This window comes from Hippoglossus hippoglossus, chromosome 6, assembly GCF_009819705.1.
Source record: "Hippoglossus hippoglossus isolate fHipHip1 chromosome 6, fHipHip1.pri, whole genome shotgun sequence".
Classification (NCBI taxonomy): Eukaryota; Metazoa; Chordata; class Actinopteri; order Pleuronectiformes; family Pleuronectidae; genus Hippoglossus; species Hippoglossus hippoglossus.
Window position 1 is genome coordinate 10,648,388 of NC_047156.1, and position 25,017 is coordinate 10,673,404.

Genomic DNA, 25,017 nt, shown 5'->3' on the forward strand with positions numbered 1-25,017 from the left:
TTTTTTGATCCTTTTCTGCTGTTTTGACAAAAAGACATCTAGAGGTGAGTTCTGTCCTGGTTGGTTGGAGATGTGAAAAGTTCTGCTTCAGGATAAACCATGAATCCAGAGAAGGTGGTGTAGCGCCCCTGGTTGCTGTAGACGGCGTAACGCTCATCCTGCTGACTGTACAGCCACACGCTGTCGCCCCGACGGAGGGACAGCAGCAAACTCTGACTCTGCATCTCCCGCCTCTTCGACGTGTCCTCATCAAACACCATCGCCTGCACCTCGCCCTTCCCGGTCATCAGCTTCACGGACACGGCCTTACGGGGGTGTTTCCCCACAGTGAAGGCAAAGAAGTAAGCCCCTGGGTAATGGCAGGTGAAAAGGCCTGAGGTTTTGTTGAAATGACCCCCGATGTTGACATACTCCACGTCAAAGGTCAGAGGTGGCTTGTCCTGCAGCCTGCTGCTCTGACCCATGAGTGTGGACGTCCGTGCCACAGAGAAGGCCGAGCGTGGCTGTTCTGACGCCTCAGGAGGGCACTGGGGGTGGGACAGGCCTGGTGGGGAGAGGTGGTTGCTGATGTAGCTGGCTGTGGAGACGTCAGGGTAGATGAGGTAACCAGAGAACGTGATGTAAGGCCCAGCGTTGCTGTACAAAGCATACTGAGGACTCTGCTGCAGAAGCAGCCACACTGTGTCCATCTCCTTCAAACCGATCATGACACTTTGACTCTGAACTTTCCTTCCTTTCTTGCGGTAGTCATCATACGCTATCGCCTGCACCTCCTCCCCGTTCTTCACCAGTATGACAGAAAGCATTTTCTTTGGAAACTTCCCCACTGAGAAGGAGAAGTAGTACGCCCCAGGGATGCGACAGCGGAAGCGACCAGTGTCTGGATTGAAATCCCCTCCGATGTTGACCATGAGCCTGTTGAAGGTCACGGCCTTCTGCTTGCCTCCCACTACGCTGCTGGTTTGTGTGGCGGAGAAAGCAGAGCGCAGACTGGTTGTTACTGAGGGAGCATGAAGGGGAGAAACTGGTCCAGAGAAGGTGAGCATGATGAATACACATGCCAGGAGGCAGTGTGTGCTCCAATGAGCTAAAAGAAAGGAAACCAAGGAAATAACAGTTACAGATGACAGACATAAATCACTGTGAGGGAGTTAGAATATTTAAGTTTTTTGATGTTCCAAAAAAATCCAGTGACATCCAGTTTTTGTCTTGTGGTCCAAAAACTGGATGTCAGGACCACCAGAGGATTCACAAGATAAATCTGACAGGTCATCAGATGGATGGAATTGTAAACACTCTCATTCACTTTCTAATAAACACTTCATATTAGGTTTGTTTATTATTTGCAAAAAATTAAGAGTGCAAACAACATTTCCTGTTTTATCTGGGCGTAATGTGCTTATTTCTTTCTTATTTCTTGGTGATAAAGTTCTAGTTGGTTGATTTTTTGTTACTGTTACTCAATACTAATATGAGATTAGTATTGATTTTCTTGTTTAACTCCCCACAAGAAAATGAAAAGACATATTTCTTTTGCTATAAAGGGGGAAAAAAAGAAAACAATATGTCAGAGAAAGTTATCTATTCTCTCTGGCCTCTCTAATGTCTTTTCTTATTTCTTATTAAAAAGCTATAGGCATCTAAAAATAGTTAAATGAAACCTGATCAACAATAAAGTAAGTCAGTTAGTCAGTCAGTCAGTTAGTTAGTTAGTTAGTTAGTTAGTTAGTTAGTTAGTTGGTTAGTCAGTTAGTTATTCAGTTCGTTAGTTAGTTAGTTGAACTGCTCACAACTCAAAATATATCACAGTTTGACTTTGCTTCATATAAGATGTCATAAACCCAAAGTCTATAACAACCACTATTAAATAGGCTGAGTCTTTTATACCAGACTGACCTCGACTCTTAATGTCTCAGAGACAATTGATAAGGAAGTCTGTCTAAGCCCTGTCAACACAGATGTTCACACTGGAATCCGGCGCTCAGTGTGAGCAGCAGCCCCTGTAATGTGGCTGATACGGCCTGTTCTCTCTGTGCACTGAGAGACGGGACCAGATTAACAGCTGGTTCATCTGCTCCTGTGTGTGTTGAACAATGGAAAATTTCAGGGGGGACGGTGAGGTGAGGTGGGGCAGGTTAGAAAGCTGAAAGACACCCCCTCAAATGAAGCATTACATTGAAGTGTGGATGAGTGTCGGCAAATCGTTTTTTGCTAATATGATATAATACTTGGGAAAATTGTGGCTTTTAGATATTTTTTGGGGACTTCATTTGTTAACATTCCTGAAAAAATCAGCTATTTTATTAAACACATTCGGATTCAGTTAGAAAATACCTTTGTTTTAGAGTGAGCTACTGAAGAAGCCATAAAAATACTTTGATGAAATGTGCCTACATGTGCAGAAATAGCTCATTTTTTTAAATCAAGCATGGTCCGAGGAGTTTCCGTGGTCATGACTACATGAGCGGAAACGTTGCACCTGTAAAGGCAGCAAACATGAGTTGTAGTTACAGGCTCAGATTTGACACCTGCCTGTTTTCCCCTGTGCTGCCTGTAATACACATATGTTACAAAAGACTAATGATAAATGTTAAAAGCTAAACTGTGGTGGCAAACCCAGGGTCAGGGTCAGGGTCAGGAAATGAGTGAAATAGCAAAGGAAAAGTTTGAATCTCCTGTGCAACATACTGTGTTGTTACTGCAGCAGAATTGTGAAATGTTAAATAAGCTGAGAGTCGCTTATAATTCTAACAAAACTTAACTATCTCCACTATGTCTGTAGACTTTTAGAATTGCTAAGGCAAGTTAAAAAAATCAGTACATTTTCAATTCTATTTTTTATTTCTACTTTACATTTGTGCTAAAAAGATGGACCCATTACAAAAATATTAAACCCACCTGTTGAGCGATGTTGGAGCAGGGACGACATGCTGGACTTCTTCTTCTTCTCGGTCGGAAATTTAAAATAAAGTTGTTCCAAGTTTGCTGCACTGCTGATGTCCACGTAACAGACCTGACACCCGAAGGGACAAAGCTTTTGTCCGTGCAGATGCGTCAGGGAGGAGCTCCAAACTCTCTCCCATCTATAGCTGCCATTCCAACCTGCAAAAAACAAAAGGGGGAAAGTAGCTGCGTCAGGCAGCTTTAAGTGTTGTGTCTAATCCACACTGTGTTTGGTTTGAAACAGGTGGAGCAGCACAACACGAGCAGACTTAGATAAAACCACCACAACAAATGTACTGACAATTTAGACTCAGTTGAAAATTAATATTCACAGTAAAATCTCATGAAAATAACTTTTCTTATCATGTGTTAAATGATTGTAATCACTATTTTAATGTTGTAAATGTAACATTTTGTATGAAATCATTTTTTTCTTTGTGGTGTACGTAGATGCAGTCATATACAAAATCTTGCGCAGTTATGCGTGAAGTCTTTGTATAGATGCAGTTGTACATGAAGTATTTGTATAGATGCAATTGTACATAAAGTATTTATATAGATGCAGTAGTACATGATGTCTTTATATAGATGCCGTTGTACATGAAATCTATATATAAATGCAACTATACATGATGCTTTTTATACATGAAGTCTTTATATAGATGCAGTTGTACATGATGTGTTTATATTGATGGAGTTGTACATTATGTGTCTATATAGATGCAGTTGTACATGTAGTCTTTGTAAAAAGAAAGCTGCATATGAAGTCTTTATATAGATGCAGGTGTACATTATCTTTTTGAATAGATGCAGTGGTACTTTATGTATTTATATAGATGCAATAGTACATGATGTGTTGATATAGATGCAGTAGTAGGTGATGTGTTTATATAGATGCAGTAGTACATGGTGTGTTTATATAGATGCAGTAGTACATGGTGTGTTTATATAGATGCAGTAGTACATGTTGTGTGTATATAGATGCAGTAGTACATGTTGTCTGTATATAGATGCGGTAGTATATGCAGCAGTACATGGTGTGATTATATAGATGCAGTAGTACATGTTGTCTGTACATAGATGCAGTAGTACATAGATGCAGTATTATGTGCAGTAGTACATGTTGTCTGTACATAGATGCAGTAGTATATCGTCACCCTCTTAAACGAATGGTCCAAGTCATTTTTTCAGGTTTTTCAGAAAACACCCCAAAATTAACCAAATATTGAATATATGATATTTATTAATAATTTCAGTCAAAAAGGTTATGAAAATAAATGACTACTGACATACTAATAACAATGTCTGTCAATTATGTAACATAAGAGGAATAAATGACTTAGGCAAATTTTTGAACATTCCTTTGTGACTTAAGCAATTTTAAACCTTCAACTCTGTCAACAATAAAGCACAACTAACAAACTAACTAAACATAATGCTGAGGAGGCATGTGCATCTCCTCACTTCTCCTTCCAGCTCTTCTTTGCTGGGTTCTTGACTGATGCCTATTAATGTGGCAAATTGTCAAAGAAGTGATGACACTCAACGGGCCTGACGTGTTTCATTGACTGGAGGTCCTGGAACTTTCTCTCCTTGATTGGAAACATTCGTATCCATGCTATCGGCTCATTTGGCACCTGTACCCTTTGTGGCAGTGCTTCCCACGCAGAGTCCTCCGAGAAGGACAGCTTGAAATGGACCTTGCCTTCACTGCTGAACTAAAGAGCCCGCAAGTGATGCACAGTCGGATCTCCAGCTTTTTTGCCTGGTCTGATGCTAATGAAGTAAGATCCATTCATTTTCAGGGAACTCATCATGCTTGAGCACCTTCACATGGTAAGGTGATGGCCTGATTCTTGCAGTCTGGAGTATGATGACGTAGTCTCTCGGGGTGATATCCATAACTATTTTGCGTTCAATAGTACTATTGCATGCTGTCACACTCCATTTGTGTGTGCCCTGAAACAAGGTATTTCTGTGATTGACGTTGATCTCCTTGAGTTTGATCACACCTTCCAAGGACTCATCACAGGATGGGGTATAGTCTGGATCGCTTATGACATCATCATCATCATCAGATATATCCTCTTCATGGTGTGGATGTGTTTGCTTGGCATCTTCAACAACATCAACGGGAGTGTTTAAGGTATTGTCTGCTCCATCTGAAACAGTGTCTGGGCCTGGTGCATGCTGCTTCATCTCTTCTCATTGTCATTTTCAGTGGATGAGGCCTGATCGGTGTCAGAATTGTCAAGAGCATCTCCTACCAAAGAGGAAAAAAACATTTCAACCCTTTGAGGTGTACAGTCACAAATGTGCGATCATTCTGAAAAACATCCATTGCCTTGTGGTCACTTGTATTAAGCTTCACATCACTTACCAATAAGGGACGAGCCCTGAATCATGGAAATAACTTCAGGGGCTCGGTAGATGTTCGTTCTTCTTGATGCAGCCGCCATCTTGAAAAGCTTGTAAGTCACACTCTTGACATAGGCCATTATTCTACAGAGGTAGATTCGCATGATCTGTTCAACTGAGGATGAAGGCGATTTTACCAGAGGTGACCAGCATCATGAGGACATGATTTAGGCAAAACAAAAAAAAATGGTCAAAAAATGACGTAGGCCATTATTTTAGGACGATATGATGTGTTTATATAGATGCAGTAGTACATGCTGTGTTTATATAGATGCAGTAGTGCATGGTGTATTTATATAGTTGCAGTAGTACATGATGTGTTTATAAAGTTGCAGTAGTACATGTTGTCTGTACATCTATGCAGTAGTATATGATGTGTTTATATAGATGCAGTAGTAAATTATGTGTTTATATAGATGCAGTAGTACATGATGTGTTTATATAGTTGCAGTAGTACATGTTATCTGTACATAGATGCAGTAGTATATAGATGCAGTAGTACACGCAGTAGTACACGTAGTGTGTGTTTGACGCTGGCGGTATCTGATCCGCTGCTCCGCTCCTCATCCTCTGTCACGACGCACAGGACCCGGAAGACGTGTGTTCGCTGTCAATGCCAACGACGGAGAGGAGACACCGAGAGCCGAACGCCCGCATTTAAGACAAGATGACAGGTCTGCCCCGCAGGATCACCAAGGTAACAATTCACACCGTGAACAGAGACTTTTCTGAGGCTAACTAAACACAAACTCTCCGACTGAAGCTCCGCCGGTGGGCAGTTTTGTGTGCTAACGTTAGCATCCAGCTCGCTAACGCTGGTGTGCTAAAGTAACTTCCGCTTCGCTCCTGGGCTCACATACACGGCCGCTGTTTTAAGATGGCGGATAAATGTGCTCTGGGTCGGGATCCTCTTTTCTCAATATACCTCTGAAGCTCTTCAGTCTTTATTCAGACCAGACTGGTCTGCTATCTGAGTGGCTTGCTAACCGGGCTAACTATGCTAACACACACTTCTATACGGACATTAGCTAACCCGGGCTAGCTGTGTGTTAGCTGTGTTTCTAGCTAGGAAAAACAAGAACACCCTGTTAGTCTGGTTCTCTCGGCTCTATTCTTTTAATCTAGCCACACGCAAATTGAAGATGACACGGTTGACTCTTTACTAGTCTCCTTGTTATATTCTTATTAAAAGACTAATCTGTACTAACCAGTAGCTGAGCATTAGCATCTTAACGTGGTCATAAGAAGTATTAACTAACCCAGCAGGATGATATTCTGCTATGGAGCAGCATCAGCTGATGTTGGCTCACTAACCAAATATGACCCATTATTATCTGCACCACACAAACCCACAGCTACATTATTTGAAGGGTGATGTCATGATGAGTCATACGTACATGTCTGTACCATGACAACTGTAATGTGCAGGAACAAATCTAAATGAAATCAATATTTAGTGGGACCCCCCCCCCCCCCCCCTTTGTTAGGTGGGTTGACTCAAGCATCTTGATACCATACTGATGCTTTAATTTCTGGTTCTTAAGAACTCCAGCTGAACTGTCCGCACCAGTACTCTCTCCACCAGTGTGATAGCTGTCATGTTGTATATTTGCATTAATTCACTCTCACTTACCATCTATAGAAAAAAACTAGAGCTTGCCTATTTTGTAAAGGAAGTGGGCCTACGTTTATATTGAGGCTGGTCAAAAAATGCATCATGAGAACATGATTGGTGTCTAAGAGGAGTTTGCACAGGTGGGTTTGTAAGCAAACCACAGGTCAGGCGGTTGGTGGGAAAAGGTGCTCAGCGACTCGAGCCCTTGAGCCCTTAGAGCGTGTGACTGGGACTGGGAGCCCCTCTCCTGTCTGTGTTTTCACTGCATGGTTTTGTCTGTGGGTTATCTGAAATATTTCAGGAATCTCACTCCCAGTGGCATTCAGGAGGAGAGGGTCCAAAACAAGAGGGGTGGCCGTTGACAACTATGGTTTTCATACATCACTGGTTTTCACATTTATTTGTTTATTATCCCAATGTAGTCAGCTGCGATATAGTGAATGAGGCTGCATTTCAAACAGACATATTAATAGGTTTAAAATAAATAAAGAACAAAATCAAAGGGCCTTGAAGAGCAGGATAAGTGTTGATCAGATCTACATTGTAGCATCCAGACTGCACCGAGTCTTAAACTGTAGTTTCCTTGTTTCAGGGACCTCTCAGGTGTGGCACTCGCATACCACAAGCCTGCTTCTCTTTCACAGGAGAGGTGTGTTTCTGTAGGTCACTTGTCTCTCAGCAGAAGTTGGCTGTTGCCAAGCTGCAGTGGCCGATGAGAATGTCAGAAATGGCCTCTTTCCTGCGTAGAGAGTTGTGAAGCGGCCACCTCCGTCCAATTTCTTGGCGCCTCCTGAGAAAACTCTACTAATTGTTAGTTCTATCGTACAGAAGCTACGTAATTCAGTTATAGTAATAAACCCCTTATAGTGATTATTAGTCCCAGACAAACGGGATCCCTGTGAGCAGTTTCCCTCGTACTAGAAAAACTGTTGATATGTTGATAATTTAGTTTGTTGTGTTTTAATGAATACACCTTGAGGTGACTGAACCAAGGCTCAATTCCACCCCGCCTAATTTTCAGCTAGGAAAAACCCTGCTGTGGTGCGGTGGCTGAGTCAGTCTCACCTCTAAAAGACAGTTAAATGCTGCACAGATTCATAGCATTGAGTCACTATTGCAGTCGCCCTCCTTCCTTTCCTCCTGTGTTGTTAGAACAAAAATGACTAACTCTTTTGCAGGTCTCAACAGGGTTTTTAACAATTTTTCCAATTAATATTTACATTTAGTTTTTTTTTTTTACCATTATGCAATTCCCAATAGCATGTACTAATATATCATTTTGTTTCTTTCTTTGTTTTCTTTTACCAGGAAACTCAGCGCTTGCTCACAGAGCCTGTCCCAGGCATCAGGGCAGAGCCAGATGAGAGCAACTGCCGCTACTTCCATGTGGTCATTGCCGGACCCCAGGATTCACCATTTGAGGGTGGCACGTTTAAACTTGAACTCTTTTTACCAGAGGAATATCCCATGGCTGCTCCTAAAGTACGCTTCATGACCAAAATATATCATCCCAATGTCGACAAGTTGGGAAGAATATGTCTTGACATTTTGAAAGGTAAGTCAGCACATTAATGTCACTGTTACTGCTCGGGCACCTAGAAGATTGTGTTTCATGACCTTTTGTGGGACATAGAACCCAATTTCATATGTCTCCAGCTGTTCTGTGTGCTCTACAGTGTGTTTAACCTTAAAGCAACACAAAAGCTGCTTTCAGACATGTACTGGACTCTGTGGAAATCCAGGAGAATCCGATGTGTGATCCCTTGCTGGATTCATCGCAAGAGAGTGGGGGGGTGGATGACGCTTCTAACATGAAAAAAAGGAAAGAAAAGAAAACCAATATCTTGCGGTGAATATCTCTACGCAGCAGAGTTAATAAGTCACTTCCTGTCTCTGCCTGCTGCACACGGCTTCTCCACCTCTCACCTCAATAATGTGGAGGATTTGATGCTGTTATGAAGGCGTCTGTGCAGAGAACCTCCCGCTATGTTGTGCATCTGTGAAAGGTAAACTCCGTAGTCAATTCTCCGGTATTTTACCCAGAGGTCATGTCTGAAAACGGATTATCAATCAGGGTCACGCTTCCCACAGGAGATCATACCTTCCCTCACCAAAAGCATTGAGCAAGAACAGGCATTTAGGGTGGGCAGTGGGTGTACTATCAAACTCAACAGTTGCTTTAATATACACACATTCCTCCTCAGATAGTTACAATAACACTTGACAGAATGTGTTTCTTCCCAAGCAGCTTTAATAGGTACTTTGCATTGGCATTGTTGAGTCAGACTTGTGACTGTAGGAAAGCATTGTATGTATTGTGCTCTTGATATTTGATCTATTTCTGAGCGACTTGCCAATTTCAGCTTATTCAAAACATCAAGTGCCTCTCGTGTTACACTTTTTACCCTGAAATGGAGCTTCTAGCCACAATGGTTGCGTATCACCTCTGTCACTTCACAACTCCAGCAGCTTTAAATAGATGAACTATTCCTGTGCTTTTTCTTTTACTCTACGTTCATCATCTTACACTCAATTGTCACTTTGCTTATCTTATTCTCTATTTTGGTCTCGTTAATATCTGTTTTTTTATTTTTCCCCAGATAAATGGTCACCAGCTCTGCAGATTCGCACAGTGCTGCTTTCGATCCAGGCGCTTCTAAGTGCTCCGAACCCTGATGATCCTCTTGCAAATGATGTTGCAGAGAGGTGGAAGGCCGACGAAGCTGAAGCCATAGAAATAGGTGAGAACTAACTGGGTAGGCTGTGGCTGTGGCTTGGGGGGGGGGGGGGGGGGGGGGGGGATACTGGACCCCGACTAGGAAAAAGTGCTGCTCATAGATGCACTGTGTGCGAATGGCAATAAACTGTACTGTAAAGTTGTCATCAAGACTAGAAAAGCGCTGTATAAATATAGACCATTTAACTGTGATCTGTTCAGGTTCAAAACAAAGTTGCAGTGACATCCACTAGAGGGTCACTGTGCAGAGCTTTGTAACTTCTACACTCGGCCATTACAAGCCTCACCCACTTCATTATTAACACAGAGCCAAATTTACTGCACTTTATATCCAGCTCTTGTCTAGTCTGCTGTCCATTTAGGCAAAATCTCAGCATTACATCCTTGAGTCCAACTGAATGTTTGAACCAAAATTAAGAAATACCATCAAGGGTTCATGAAATATTCTGTTCACAAGAACGGGACGCACAACCTGAAATTATAATGCCTCCGGTCACAGGCTGTTGCTGGTGCAGAGGCATAAAAAGTTAATGTCCAGTCCTGACTAAATATATCAGTTACTGAAATATGATGAAACACTCTCGCATTTTAATAAACAGTGAAACTCTATTTAAAAGGTAGTTTTCTTTATGAAAAGCTTTTTTAAAATAATCCTCATGACAGTAAAGTCCTGAGGGTAAAATGTGATTCATGACTTGTAGCGTCAGTTCAGAGTTCAATGACGATTTTCCCAATAAAGTTAACAAAATATAAAGTTAAGTTTGTTGGTGATATTGGTCTTTCCAATATATTTTACTCCTGACTTGGCAATAAAGCTGTTTCGAATCAACTGTGTTTCAGAGCGGTCAACTGTCATCAGTTTGTGTGTTTTTATGGTGTTTGTTTGTTTTTCCCTCTACAGCCAGGACTTGGACCAGGCTTTACGCTGGAAGCAGGAATGAAGTGTAGAGCAGCCTGACAAGAGGAGACACAAGTGGAAGTCAAGTGTGAACACAACTCTTCATGTTCTGCCAGGACCTCTTCCTACATCATTTGCATTTAAAGGACACAGTCTTACATGAATAAATATCGAAATAAATATCTCTAATATAAATACACACACACATACGCGTTTATTATTGAATACTCATGAATATAACGTAAAGGAAAAAAAAACTGCTGACAACTGGTGATTTGAATGCACACTAGAGATGAAATGGCTTGTCTTTGCCCTAACCCACTACTGTTGAAATGCATGGGCAGAGGTTTTAGATCTTCTCACCTGGCTTTCTTCGTCCATTGATTTTTTTTCGGGAGGATTTTACCAACCGTGCTCAAACATGCACGTTAAGGGGGGAAGAGGGTATTCTGTGTCGGGGATGGCGTGAGATGGGTGGAGAGGAGAGACTGGCTAGATTTGGTCAATACGGTATACATTTTATGTTTGTCTACTTTTTTTTTTTTTTTTTAAAGGATCTTTGTTTTATTGTGCTGCTGTTTGTTTATTAAAAGCAGCTAACCGCTACTAACCCGCTGTAGACACTCACCTGGAGTCCGAGCAGAGTTTCGTCCTGTGAAGGTGATGCAGCAGGACACATAGGTAATTATAATCATACGTCTTCTTTAAGTCACATCTGGCTTTATTAAGTTAAAAATAAAATGACTTAAAAAAATATATTCAGCCTGCCACATTAACTTTCAACCACTCTGTAGACCTGGATGTAAGCTTGGGGAAGGTGAGATTGAATGCGGAGGGTGCGGTGGACATTGAGGACCTTTTAGTTTTAGCACATAGTGTATGTTTTACTACCATATCCAGCCTTTTATTTGTGAATCTTTCTAATGCCATACTAACTCCTCCGCTTGTTTCCCCTGTGTGTTTCACCTCAGTCTAATTCTTCAAGACTTTGGTCTACTTTTTCCAATGGCATTTATTTCACAAAGCAGGGATTACACGTGAGCTGTCATTTGTTTGATAATTTGAGTGGGTGTTGCGGGGCTGACCTGTTTGGGACATAATGCTTAGTAGTTGCGGGATCAAACTCCAAATGATCGGGGGAGGGCCGTTGGGACTCGTGATGGTCGTAGTTGGTCTTTGGCTGAAAAGTCTGTATTCAATTCACTGTCTGTAAATTCATTCTCTCTATTCATCTGGAGTGGAAATGTCTTCCTGCTCCCAGGATGCTATGGAACAGTTCACCTGCATACTTTTATGTTCTGTAAATAAAATCTATTGATTAATAAACAGCTACCCGTGTGGGACTCTTGATTGAAAGGACATGTAAGTGTGAAACCTTCTGTTGATGTATGTTTTGGTTTGTAGGGATGGCTTACAGGTTGGATTTTGAGACCTTGGTCAGAAAGCTCATGAGCAAAGCCAGTGATGCAATAAGTACTGTTATAAAGTACTCCCTTCAAAATCCAGTGTGGAATTTAGGCGATTGAATGAAATACCACTATATCAACAATCACTTTTTTCTTATTAGAGGATAATCACCTGAAACTAAGAATTGTGTTTTCATCACTTTAGAATGAGAACTTTATATCAGGAGCTGGTCCTCTTCCACAGAATCGTCCAAGTCTTCTGCTTATTAGTTATTTATTTTTGTAAACATGGTTTGGTCCTTGACATTCCACAAACCTTTTAAACCTCATAGTGTTGCTTTGGATCTGGATCATCATCACTTCCATCATTCCCAAATTCACGTTGATTGGATTATTTATTATTCCATTTAGAAATAATAATAGTAATAGTTATTATTATTAGAGTGATCTCTTGTTGTGCTCCCAGATGTCTGTGGTCCTAACAGTCTACAATGTCAACACATCAACACACTGACACATTGTCACTTTTGAACACGTCTAGTGGATGCAGAGTGGATGACGTCCACTAGAGGGGCACCGTCCTGAGCTTTGTACCTTCTACACTCGGCAGCAACACAGTTCAGGCCTCACCCACTTCATCATAAGAAGCTCACTACTGAGTTTTACCACCAGGCTGCGTCCCTGCTCTAACAGTGGTTTACACATAGAGTTTAATGGTTATTTCCCCTTAAATCAGCAGGAAATTACCTTATGTTTCCTTTCAGATATTATGAGAAACGGGGCCAACACGAGAACCTAAATGCTAACTTAAGTTCATATGAATAATACAATATTTACCTTAGTTGCTAAGATATAAATCAAGTAAGTCATGCTACAGGGGGAACATGCATCAATAGGCAATGGCCAAACTTGATTAATTTCACTTTTAAACAATACAAATAACGTAATGTCAAATGTAATGTAAAAGAAAGCTCATGTATGCATTCAAATAAGCCCTTAATGTTATTTGTGTGTATCTCCTCCCTGTAAATGATCTAAGTTCTGTATATGTAATGGAAAGTGGAGAGATAATGCTCTTCTATGGGTTACAAAACCTCTGATAGTGGATGAAATGTAAGGGTTTGCTTTGGAAAGATGATCATAAATGTATTCATACATTATTTTAGTACTGGAAATAAAACCACAAATAGACTTAAATGGCCTTAAAATGAAATAATCTTCAAAGCAATTGAAAGCAGCATTAAATGCATCACTAGGGCACGATGATTACTGATCAGGTTAAAGGAAGAACATGAATAAAGACACTTGATGCATGTTTGGCTCATTACTGTTCTTGTTTGTGTGTGTGTGTGTGTGCCAGCTGGTGGCAGCTCGCCCACCCCAGATGTGAGTGAGAGAGTGAGTGTGTGTGTGTGTGTGTGGTTGACAGCGGCTCTGCTCCTCCATGGTGGACACTGACTCCATATATCCACACACACACACACACACACATGCAGAGTGACAGGGTGACGTGGTGTCGGCGCTCAGAGATGAATGAATGAACCGAGGCTCCGTCTCCTCTTCGTCACTCAGACCGTGTGAAGAGGCTCAGTCTGGGGACAAACTGCGGGGACACCACGCTGCTCCCGCGGAGAAAAACAACCACCTTCCTCCTCCTCCTCCTCCTCCTCTTCAGCGCCTGTTGAAGTCAGGTCTTCCCGGTTCACAACTTCTACTTTCTTTAAATTGAACGTTTGCTGGACATTAATGATGAAGTTTAAGCCCAACCAGACCAGGACGTACGACGGAGAGGGCTTCAAGAGGAGGGCAGCGTGTCTGTGTTTCAGAAACGACCAGGAGGACGAGGTGAGGGGTGTGTTTGTGTGTGTGTGTGTGTGTGTGTGTTATATCAAGGTATTACTCATATCCTGGAGACCTAAATCTGTCCACACAGTCACATTAAAGGGGCGATTCCTCCTTGTGGGTGTAAAAAGCAGGTTCCCCATCATGTGAATTATGAAAGTTTAAGGCGAAGACATGTTGTTTTAAGGTACGTTTTAGGTTTGGTTTAGGGTTAGGTTTAGGTTAAAGTTAGATTCAGGTGAGAATAGGTTAAGGTTTAGGTTTGTTTAGCCTATGGTTAGATTCAGGTAAGATTAGGTTAAGGTAAGGGTCAGGGTTGGGTTATAGGTTAGCTGAAGTTGGGTTAAGGTTCAGGTAATGTTAGGTTAAGGTTACATTAGGTTAGGGTTAGGTTAAGATAAGAGTGAGTCTGCAGGAAATCAATGTAAATTAATTGAATTGCCTCTGAAGTCATAGAGACAGAACTTTGTGTGTGTGTGTGTGTACATACTCGTTTTGTTACCTCTTTAGGTATAATATAAATATAAATTCTAAGCCAATTCTGAAACCAGTGTGGAAATTGATAAAGTTTAACCCCAAAGTTTAGGAAGGCAAACATGGAGGATTTCTGTGTGTGTGTGTGTGTGTGTGTGTGTGTGTGTGTGTGTGTGTGTGTGTGTGTGTGTGTGTGTGTGTGTGTGTGTGTGTGTGTGTGTGTGTGTGTGTGTGTGTGTGTGTGTGTGTGTGTGTGTGTGTGTGTGTGGAGGGAACATTTACCTACATCCTTTCCATTTTGATACAGTTGCTACTAAACTCCTGAACTCTGTTTTATCAGCACAATTTAACAGACCTGTCACACACATGCATATTGTCTCAATGTGTGTGTGTGAGTGTGTGCATTCACTTGTGTGATGTTAGTTGAGGTGAGCATAACTTGGCTGAGGGGCCAAATGTTCGACCTATTAAACAAAGGGGGGGTCTCATAACCTGGCAACCGTAGTAACCAGCAGCCCAGCAGGAGACCCATCACTTTCATTTCCTGTCCAGGAGGAATTCCAGATAAGTCATAACTCATGAAGACGAGGCATCCTCACTGTGTCCAGGTAGAATCTGTGTGAAATACTGTCAGTGACACTCAAGAGTGCAGCTCATGACATCCTGTGTTAACTGCAGATGCATTTTTAGGTCTAACATTACATGTGATTATACAAATGTATGTCCTATAATTACCACCTGTCACGATAAAATCTTCACACACCCGCACACACACACTTACAGTGACATCAGCCGATGTGGAAATTATACGAGAGCATTTCCATATCTACACACGTGCCACAGTTGATCACTTATCCTTTGCTGAGGCCCCATGCAGCTCCTGCACTCCAGCCCATGTGCAGTTGTGTTTTTGCCTGTGCTAAAACACAGTGTGATTGTATTGGAGTCTGTATTTAAGAAGAGGTGTTCAAGAACCTTCAGCAGAGACAGGACTCAAACACCCACTCAAAGGTTGTTACCCTTTTACCTAGAATGGCACTCAGTAGAGCTCATACTAAGCCGACTGAACAACCCCTTTAAAATTCAATCAATCTGCACCAAATTGCACACACTCAGATTATCAGCCCCCTAAATATGCTTGTTTTTTTCCATCCAGATCTTTGCATTATTTCTTGAGTTAGAGAGAAACTTTTGAAAAACTCAATGTTAAAGAAAGTGGGGAAAAAAATCCTGTATCCGCCCTCTTAATAAAATCCACTCCAACAGTAAATGGGTTCCTCCTTGGCCTATGTCCCATCCTTCCACCAAGTTTCAACGATATCAGCTCAGTAGTTTTTTCGTGAAAAACAGACAAATAGTCCGACAGCAATGAAAACACAACCTCCCCGGCAGAGGTAATTAATGTGGGGATTTCTGTAGTTCACTATCAAATGCTATGTGTTCTCTCATTAATATGAACGTGATCATACCATGTAACAGGCTTGTGTGGCTAATGAGAAACTGAATAAGTAATTAATACTGACACTAGTGACATTATAAATAACTATGTTGGAATATGTTGGACTCATTTTGCAGCCTCATTCAATCATAAAATAAACCTGTCACTTTCTGGAACCTATGATGTTATTTGGATTTTTATTAGGCTTGATAATAAGTTGTTTGTCCATATGAAAGTACTCTCAGGGCAGATGGGTGTCCTAGATCACAACGTGTCTGCCCAGTGACGGCAGGCCATCTCAGGACCACATGTGATAGGGGGAGTGGGGTTGTCGGGGGGGTTGAGTGTTACACTGTGTGCGAAACACCAAGTGACCTATCAGCTGCAATTTATAGAAACAAGGTGCAGGCACTTGCTGTCCCCTGAGAGATTTTCTTTCCTGCCCCCAGTGCCCTCACAGTGCTCTCTCTCTTTCTCTCTTTCTCTCTCTCTCTCTCTCTCTCTCTGCTATTCTTCTGTGACGTCTGTGCTGAGAGTCACGTTGATTATTGTTGATTGTAATGAAGGAGGAGGATGATCTGTTCGAGCTTCGTGTCCCATGTTGTAAACTATCCATCCAGTCTGCATACCTGGTTTACAGTCACTTCCTCAACACGTCAGCTGGAGCCCAGGGGGACAGGAGCAAAACTATATATATATATACTGTTACTATTTGTTATTGATCGTGTCAACATAAGTGTAAAACAGTACGATATATTTCCCCACAGTATGTTTCTGCTAAAAGCCAGTAAACTATTGAACAGACTTGTTGCTGAAACTTTCTGGGGCATGATATCAACAAAAATGTAAAATGATACAGAAAGTATCAGTGTCGTCAGTGTCAGAGGTCACTGGACCAGAAATAAAGATGATATTCTGAAAGAATTGGAGCTTCCATTAGGCTTTTTCCTCATGATGCCTGATTTGTTTATCTTAGTCCGAGTGTAACATCCGTCCAAGGCTCTTGAGCTGGATTGTGATCAGGTGGGATCACCCTAAAGCGGACGTACATGTCCCGACTCAATGATCATCCTCCCTCTGAACCTCAGTGAGGGTGTGCTAGTTCCTGTCTGGGTCATTAACCTTCTCTGCTATAAGCTCCTTTGTTTTCATACAGAAAAGCAACTGCTGATCCAGTAGTTTTTGAAAAGCCTTTTGGCTGCGAGTGTGTGTACGAGTAGCTGCCTACGTGTTTCCACGTGGTGTTTGTGTGAAATTGCGCATGCATGTGTGTGTGTTGTGTCTGTTCGACAGCAGCCAGTGTTTCTACAGTGCAGGGGCACAGACAGACTAGTTGTCATAGGCAGTGAATTCTAGGTTTACTTAGTATTATTTAGTGTCTGCTACAATAAGGAAATAAAGCAGGAAGGTGCAGGATTGATTTATGCATCCTCATCTACTCTATGTTTTGCATTGTCATATTATTGTCCATATTTATATTATATATTATAAAATTACAATATGAACATTTGAATGCATCTTAATTCATGTTTTTATGTCCTACTTAAGAGGGGAGAGCTCTAACTCCGCAGGTTTAAGTGAGTCAGCAGCTCCTGCAGACGCAGGTCATTGAATGTGATATGTCACTCATACCTTCCATCCTGACCTGTTATCCTTACATAAATATTGACAGTTGTCTGTGTTAGGAACAAGTCACATAGCCTCCAGAGAGTTTGTAAATGCAGCAGCAGAGACAGAGAACACACTTTGTCACACCCATGAACATTTATGAATTCATCCTTGTGAGATCTAGTGTAATAATTCTCGATGCAGTTAACAAAAATGGCAACTGACAGAATTCTGAATGAAGTTCTTTTGGATTCCTGAGATTTCTTGTGGTTTTGACCTGGTTAAAGAATGACTTGCAGCCGGTGGTCACAGAACATGAAGCTTCAATCATCAAGGTAATTTCTTTGCAGTAGAGACCAGCTTTGACGGCAGTGAAGATGTTATCTTTAATGCAGACACATCTCTATGTTGGGAAGCCTCTGCTGGAGCTCTTGTGTGTGTGTTGCTGTTATGAGCTGATTTCTGCTGCTCATTTTTTTCTTTCAAGCTTTACACTCGGTACAGATATGAGAGGGATTTCCAGAGCTGCTGAACGTAGTGGCTGCACGTGTCTGGTTAGCTGAAGGCAGGATTCAGAAAGTATTCACATGTGAACTTAATGTGGGTCAGCGTGATGCCAGATGGGGTTTGAGGTCAAATGACTGCATCTCCGGAGGGGCGCCATTCTGGAAAAAGACCAAACTGCATGTGTTTGAGGTCAGGTAAACATAGTGTGGGGCTTAAGTTGTTGTTTCAGATTAGCTCGAGGATTTTGTCAGAAGTTAACTTTATTTAAATTTAAGGTTGTTGTTCATGATAATATTTAATTGTTTTGTAATATATGAAAAGGTTAAGTTCAATTTTGCTTTTATAGGGGCCTAATCTAGTCATATCTTAAATGAGTTGGGCTGTTGTGTTGGGAACTTAAAAAGTTTAAAAAGTTTCATACGCATACTTTCTATACTTGTAATGTGTTCTTTTTGATTATCAGTCATTACTTATAATGTGGAAACACTTAACAACATGTTGGTTGATGCAAAATCACACGAATTGCTCTCATTCACTTTAATTACGTGGTGAAGAGTGTGTCATGCACAATAACCCAGTCCACACCCTTGTTGCAATGAGTAAAGTAAGTGAATGACGGGAATGAAATGTGAGATGTTCACTACTCGTCCTGAAAAATCAGATTTCATCTGTATAGCCCATAGCCACAAATCACACTTTGGAAAGGTGTGTCAAGTATTTATACATAAGAAAATGTCTGATAGAGATGAAGGGAGCAGCAACCCTAACCCTGACAAATGAAATGGAGGAGTTATTGCCAGTAATGGTAGAATATGTGAGTAGGCATATTGTATATCAAGCAGTTTTGTAATCAGCACAAACATGATCCACCACCACCACTGACAGTCCACGATCACACTCCATTACCACTATCCATGATCAGCTGCCACCATGATCACGATCCACCATCACTATCTCTGGTTCGCCATCCACAGTCATGATCTATGCTGTACAAAGACTCCGGGGAAGAAGTCAAGTCAGTTACATGTATTGATGTTAGTCATTAATGTGATAAAGAGGGAGAAAAGGAAAGAGAAGCTCCATGTGTCATGTGATGATGGACTCTTTGGCACCCTGAGCTCAGCAGCAGAGACCCAACTGAGGCCTCTCTTCTTTGGCAGGTGCTGCTGGTGAGCAGCAGTCGACACCCGGACCAGTGGATTGTGCCGGGAGGAGGAATGGAGCCCGAGGAGGAGCCCTGTGGCGCAGCCGTCAGGGAGGTGTATGAAGAGGTGAGCGCGCACACACACACACACACACACACACACACACACACACACACACACACACACACACACACACACACACACACACACACACACACACACACACACACACACACACACACACACACACACACACACACACACACAGAAATCCTCCATGTTTGCCTTCCTGTTGTAAACTTTGGGGTTAAACTTTATCAATTTCCACACTGGTTTCACATCGTCATTGTTTCCTGAAGCATTGTGCTTTCACTTCCCCACAGCAGAACATGAAAATCATCTTTCAGAGACTTGGAATTAACTTGAGAGTGGTAATTTATCAAAGCTTTATTTATTCTTGAAGGTGGGCAAATTTATATAACTCATTCAGGATAATGCAGATTAGAGTAGGAGCTTTTTGTTGGTGTGCTCATTCTGTTTTTGGGATTGCACTGAGGTTTGGTTTGGTTAGAAAATAGAATTTTCCTGCCAAATGATCATATTTTTCAGTATTGTTAGTAAGTGACTAGCTTTTTTTGACAGGACAGGGGCACTTCAGGGGCCAATCAAATTTCAGTTTGGGCCACTGCCCTTCTGGCCCCGCCCTTGTGTGGAAGCCGACTCCCTGAGACTCAGATTGTGGAATTCACCACAACCATTGAATCCATCAATAAGAAAAGTTTTTTTAATTCCATATCTGCACTGCACGGCCATGTGATGATAACCTCAACATAATAAAACCACTGGTATGAGCATTCGACTTCACATGACACAAGCAAAAACTTCACGGCCATATACATGCGATGGATCATCTTCATTGACGATTCATTAATTTTCATTAGCTAGAGGCACTGACACTCATTAGCAGAAATTCTTGGCAGTTGTCGTTGTCACTGTTCAGTGTGAGACGCTCCCCGAGCTGGATCCAGATGATGGATAGAAATATTTGCCGGCCATGCATAAATGACCACTAAGTTGTTCTGTGGTTCGGTGCAGGCGTTGCTGGTTGCTGGCCAGTACGTGTCCACAGCGGAGCGAGCTGCGAGCCTCTGCCTCATGTGCTGACAGCTTTGAAGTATGGCTGTGACATTTGGGAAGGGTTTCCAGTTACCCAGCGTCCTGTGCTTCCCAGACCAGACATGTATCTGAATATAGATGAGCTGCAAACCAACCTCTGTGGCGAGCTAACGAGTCAAATCGTCATGTTTTAATACGCCACCATCGAGTTCAGCACATCAGCCAACATCACGTCCATGTGATAGTTTTAATTTGTGCACGTGTGGGATGTTTGCAATCCAGTGTCATGCTGGAGGACTTTTAAAACAATCCACTGAATGAGCTTTGTGCACAGTTCAGAACTGGTGACTCAACACTTGTCATCATTGCATTGTAAATGTACTGAATGCCTCTAGAACCATTTTCTACATGTGTGTGCAGGCCGGTGTGAAGGGGAAGCTTGGCAGACTACTTGGGATATTTGAGGTGAGCTTGTTAAACTGTCATGGAAAACTAATAAATTCTCATGCGGTGGTTATATTAAAATATTTAACACCGTTCAAAGCTCTGTGTCGACTGTTAACTCCACTACTATGTGTAGTATGCCTTTATAAAAACGTCGGGGCCGTCAGTCAGCATGAAGCTCACAATGTTTCTGTAAAAGAAGCAGTGCAGTAAATCACGGTTTTCATCATCTCTTTGTATAAACGCTTTTGCATGTTCTGCTTTGACACTGATCTGAGGTCGTTTGTTCATCTGAACTGTTGCAGCACAATCAGGACAGAAAGCACAGGACGTACGTCTACACCCTCATAGTGACGGAGATGCTGGAGGCCTGGGAGGACTCTGTCAACATTGGTATGTTTAAGTCTCGTTATGTAATATTGCAACAATAAAAAAAACATGAATATTTAATCATTTAGAGGAAATAAGCAGGAGACTATACTGTTGTGTTTTATAGACTTAAAACACAGCTGTCAGACACTTCCTCCATTGGCCTGTTCAAACTGACTTAATTTGATTGAGGTAATCAAAGCCATGTATTTGATCTCTGGGTTTATCCCTGTTTAGGTTTTAAAGAAGTTTTTTGTGTCCTCTTAGTCACATAAGAAGAGTTCCACTTGTTTTTTTCTTCTATTTAGCAAGTAACTGAGGCTCTTAAATCTACTCCACAGAGGGAAAGGACAGATACTCTGAGGAGATTCAGTGTGTCTCACCAAAACACATAGTACAAGTCATGTAGGTCTAACAAATATGCAATTGTTTCTCTTCCTTGCCCTTGTTGGTGTAATGCTATGTTTCACATCAGGGACCCACTCATTAAAACATTGCTTCAGATTTCTTTAGGGTAAATTAAAACATGCATATAATAATCAAGTTTTCACACGGATCATCATATTTCTCTATACAATCACAAAGCTGCAAATTCAGAGATCACAAGCAAATAACAACAAAGGTTGTGAAGCAGTATTCTAGATTATGCTCAGATTGAAGTGACTAACTAACTAAATCTGAATAAAGAAAAACTCTTCAGAAAGTCTGTCTGGGCCTGAGGTCGTCAGCTTGTAAGCTGAGAAACTGGGCCACATTCTTATCGATGAAGTCAAACCAGCTGACCTGTGGTTACACAGACAGGGTTTGAAGACTTTGGCAACAGTTTGTCTTCCTTTAGTTTAGTGGGTATTCAATTAACTGCTGCTGCCCATGTGCCCCACATTATTGATATTCTCTACCAAACATCAGGAGATGCAGATTTATGTATGTGTATATATGTTTGTGTGTGTGTATATACTGTATATACTACTCATGATTAGTTATAGCAGAGAAAGATCAAAATAATATAATTAAAGTCTTTAATTTAAATTTAAACAAACATTTTTTGGTTTCAGTTTCTCAATTATGAAGATTTGCTGCTTTGCTGTGACAATAACTGAACATTTTCAACTGTTTTTTTTATCTTACAGATAAACACAATCAGCTTATTGAGGAAATCCTCAGCAGATAAACAATAATGGAAAAAATAATAAGTTGCAAAACTAAAAAAGATACTGGCCATATTTTGCCTCAACTTTCCAAAAGTTGCTGTTAATGTGAATTAATTAAAGGCATGTGATGAAAAAGATCCCAAACTAATAACCACTATTTGTTTAGAATGTGTTTTGCCTTTTTAAATGTGTGTTTCTCAGAGGACTCGGAACATAAACTATTTCTAACTGGTCCAGGAAGAAGCGGTCATGATCATTGACTCCCTTCACCTACAGAAATAGAGTTCAGCCTTTTCACATGGGGGAGGAGTGTTTGCTGTGCCCAGTTGTTTTCCAGTTATCGCCGCTCACCACAGCCCCCTCCTTACTTGTCCTCTCCTGCCCTGCGCGAGGGCTGAGACTGAGCGGAAAGGGTTCGGCCCTGCTGGTCGAATTCAACACCCCCTCCTGCTGAGAGGCCAGGGTGTAGTTCAGGGTGTCAACATAAAGTTTGTGACTCCTCCTCTCTCACACCACCGCCTGATTATCACAGGCTACAGCTAATTCTTTAAGAAACATGCTGTTTGGATTTGAACACATGGTGAATAATTAACAGCTGATGGAAACGATCAGGAATGTGCTGCACTTCAGTTTTGAGTGCGTTGTATAATATTGGAGTGTAGTAAGTTCTGACTGCTTTGCTCAGTGAGCAGTCGTAAACTGCACTGTCAGCACATTTTCCGAATATTTTCCATGTCCGCAAAGCGAGCGAGTGGGCGTGGTGATGACATTTACAACATGTGACTGAGGCAAAACTGAAAAAAATTTAAAAAAATACATCCAAACTTAGAAAAATATCTCAGGATGAAAATTTGGAGCCATAGAAGATACCAGCAAAGTAACAACTTGGGATTCTAGAGTTTTCGGTCCAGTCGACAGTCGATGTGATATTAAAAATTATTTCTGCTGCTGAATCAATACGTAATTTCCTGCCTCCCACGCCCCCACTCGTCTGAATTGTCCGGATATTTTCCTGTTGTTCACACATCTGATCCGGGCAATCTCCTGCTGCGTTCTTCATAGGTGCACATAAAGGTGCACAGTAGAACTGTTAAAGGAGAATATTAGGTGCTGCAATCCAATTGGGCATCGGAAGTTGCGGCAGCACAAGCTTCTAGTCGTGGGCCTGTGTACAAAAGTGTCATTGAATGAAACAACAAACCTCTGCCTGTCGTTCAGTTTCATCCACAAACTGACAACGTGTCCTTTCTTTCATGTTCTTGCAGGAAGAAAGAGGAAGTGGTTCAAGGTTGACGAAGCCATCAGGGTCCTGCAGAGCCACAAGCCTGTCCACGCAGAGTACCTACGCACACTCCCCAACACCTGTAATCCACCCTGCGGTCCCGGGTGCAACCCGACTAACGGCAACAGCCCCAGCTCCCACGTGACGGACAACAGCACCCCTCACTGCGTTGTTTGCGCCACACAGGGCTCAGACCTGGTCAACAGATAGGACCGTCACCAGCAGCGACACCAGGATGCACGGTTGATCTCTTCTGCATTCATGACTTCTTGAAGTGGGCTTGAAGAGTGCCAAAGTGTATTTAAGATTTTATATTTTTACCAACCAGCACCAGGTAATAGAGAAAATGTGTTCCTGGATGGGCTCTTTGTCTTACATGCTGAATATTTGATTGGCCGTGCACACAGTGTTGGTTGGTTCTCTGGATACCAGTACTGGGGAAGGGTTGGCTCTTCACAGGAAGTCCCACAGTGACGTGATGTCATCCTGCGAGACATTTTGAAGAGGAGTATCTCCGCGTTTGTGAATATTTTTACTACAGATTTTTTTTTTTTTTGTGAACTGTTCATGCACATCGGAAACAAAACTACTGTCACCGCACCACTGTCACTTTACTGTATCGTCTCTAAGCACGACTAACACTGAAATGCTGCAAACCAGCCACCAAACTGAAATAGTCCTGCCTTAAACATCCTTTCATTTGTACATATCCCAACTGCTGCAAGCCTGACTATTAAATTAAAGGTGAATACAGTACGTTGGGACAGTTAAGGTGAATATCAGCTTCTGCATAGTGGAACAGACAACTTGCAAATGTTCCAAAGAAAGACAGTATTTAACACTATAGATGTGTAGATATCACACAAAACATACTACACATCAGAGGAAAGTATCACTATTATTTGCATTTGATAAATGTCTGAGAAAACAATTTGGAGGCCTCTGTTTTACAGGAGTGTTAATGTGTTGTGCTACAGTCTGGTTATTTTTTGTGCCTTCACAAACTCAGCAGTGACGTGTGTTTGGATTATAAACACTGTGCATCCTACAGCGCTGACTGGAAGCAGTGCCGACTGCCTCACACACCCCCGCTGACCCTTTTTATTTCTCAGCATTGGTAATGAACTGAAACTTTGGGTTTTTCGTTATTATTGCACAGTATTAAAGGTTCAGTGTGTAGAATTTAGTGAGATCTCACATCACCCTCCTTTTCCCTTTCATAAAAAACTCAAAAGGTGTTTAGTTTGTCCAGTTTGGGCTACTGTAAAAAAAACAAAACATGGCGGCCTCCGTAGAGAGGACCCGCTCCTGATGTAAATATAAAGTAGTTAAATATAAATGGCCCATTCTCAGGTAAAGACATAAATGTGTACAATTTTGATGAAACACACAAATGACAACATCACTGGAATAATTTTATATTCAATTTCTGCCAATAGATCCCTTTCACCTGAAACTTACACACTGAACCTTTAAGTACGCACTGACTGAAGTGATTTTTTTCGTAGGATAATACTGTGGAAACTAGACCGTAAGTCAGTCAGAGAGAGAGAGAGAGAGAGAGAGAGAGAGAGAGAGAGAGAGAGAGAGAGAGAGAGAGAGAGAGAGAGAGAGAGAGAGAGAG

At 41.7% G+C, this 25,017-nt stretch overlaps 3 protein-coding genes across 3 annotated transcripts; 2 read left to right on the plus strand and 1 right to left on the minus strand.

Annotated features, from left to right (window-relative positions):
• Nucleotides 1–7: 7 nt before the first annotated feature.
• On the minus strand, nucleotides 8–3,038 carry si:ch211-219a15.3 (uncharacterized protein LOC563077 homolog). The gene is made up of 2 exons (XM_034588397.1): nucleotides 2,899–3,038; nucleotides 8–1,087 (listed from the first exon to the last, which is right to left on the minus strand). The coding sequence occupies exons 1-2, from the start codon at nucleotides 2,927–2,929 to the stop codon at nucleotides 39–41; spliced, it is 1,080 nt and encodes a 359-aa protein (XP_034444288.1). The 5' UTR covers nucleotides 2,930–3,038; the 3' UTR covers nucleotides 8–38.
• Nucleotides 3,039–5,880: 2,842 nt separating this feature from the next.
• ube2na (ubiquitin-conjugating enzyme E2Na) lies at nucleotides 5,881–11,963 on the plus strand. Its single transcript, XM_034588400.1, has 4 exons — nucleotides 5,881–6,058; nucleotides 8,285–8,531; nucleotides 9,577–9,717; nucleotides 10,615–11,963. The coding sequence occupies exons 1-4, from the start codon at nucleotides 6,029–6,031 to the stop codon at nucleotides 10,659–10,661; spliced, it is 465 nt and encodes a 154-aa protein (XP_034444291.1). The 5' UTR covers nucleotides 5,881–6,028; the 3' UTR covers nucleotides 10,662–11,963.
• A 1,459-nt stretch (nucleotides 11,964–13,422) lies between these two features.
• On the plus strand, nucleotides 13,423–24,942 carry nudt4a (nudix (nucleoside diphosphate linked moiety X)-type motif 4a). Its single transcript, XM_034588399.1, has 5 exons — nucleotides 13,423–13,862; nucleotides 19,047–19,157; nucleotides 20,568–20,612; nucleotides 20,897–20,984; nucleotides 23,377–24,942. Exons 1-5 carry the CDS (start codon nucleotides 13,764–13,766, stop codon nucleotides 23,601–23,603), a joined length of 570 nt encoding a protein of 189 aa, XP_034444290.1. The 5' UTR covers nucleotides 13,423–13,763; the 3' UTR covers nucleotides 23,604–24,942.
• The last annotated feature ends 75 nt before the right edge of the window (nucleotides 24,943–25,017 follow it).

What these genes read in the sequence shown, in the direction of transcription:
- nudt4a (XM_034588399.1), top strand. Translation starts at nt 13,764, where the DNA reads ATGATGAAGTTTAAGCCCAACCAGACCAGGACGTACGACGGAGAGGGC. An exon ending in GACTACTTGGGATATTTGAG is followed by an intron (nt 20,613 to 20,896) that starts GTGAGCTTGTTA and finishes GAACTGTTGCAG; the next exon opens with CACAATCAGGACAGAAAGCA. An exon ending in GGAGGACTCTGTCAACATTG is followed by an intron (nt 20,985 to 23,376) that starts GTATGTTTAAGT and finishes ATGTTCTTGCAG; the next exon opens with GAAGAAAGAGGAAGTGGTTC.
- ube2na (XM_034588400.1), top strand. Translation starts at nt 6,029, where the DNA reads ATGACAGGTCTGCCCCGCAGGATCACCAAG. An exon ending in TGCCCCGCAGGATCACCAAG is followed by an intron (nt 6,059 to 8,284) that starts GTAACAATTCAC and finishes TTCTTTTACCAG; the next exon opens with GAAACTCAGCGCTTGCTCAC. An exon ending in AGCTGAAGCCATAGAAATAG is followed by an intron (nt 9,718 to 10,614) that starts GTGAGAACTAAC and finishes TTCCCTCTACAG; the next exon opens with CCAGGACTTGGACCAGGCTT.
- si:ch211-219a15.3 (XM_034588397.1), bottom strand. Translation starts at nt 2,929, where the DNA reads ATGTCGTCCCTGCTCCAACATCGCTCAACAG. An exon ending in GCTCCAACATCGCTCAACAG is followed by an intron (nt 1,088 to 2,898) that starts GTGGGTTTAATA and finishes CCTTTCTTTTAG; the next exon opens with CTCATTGGAGCACACACTGC.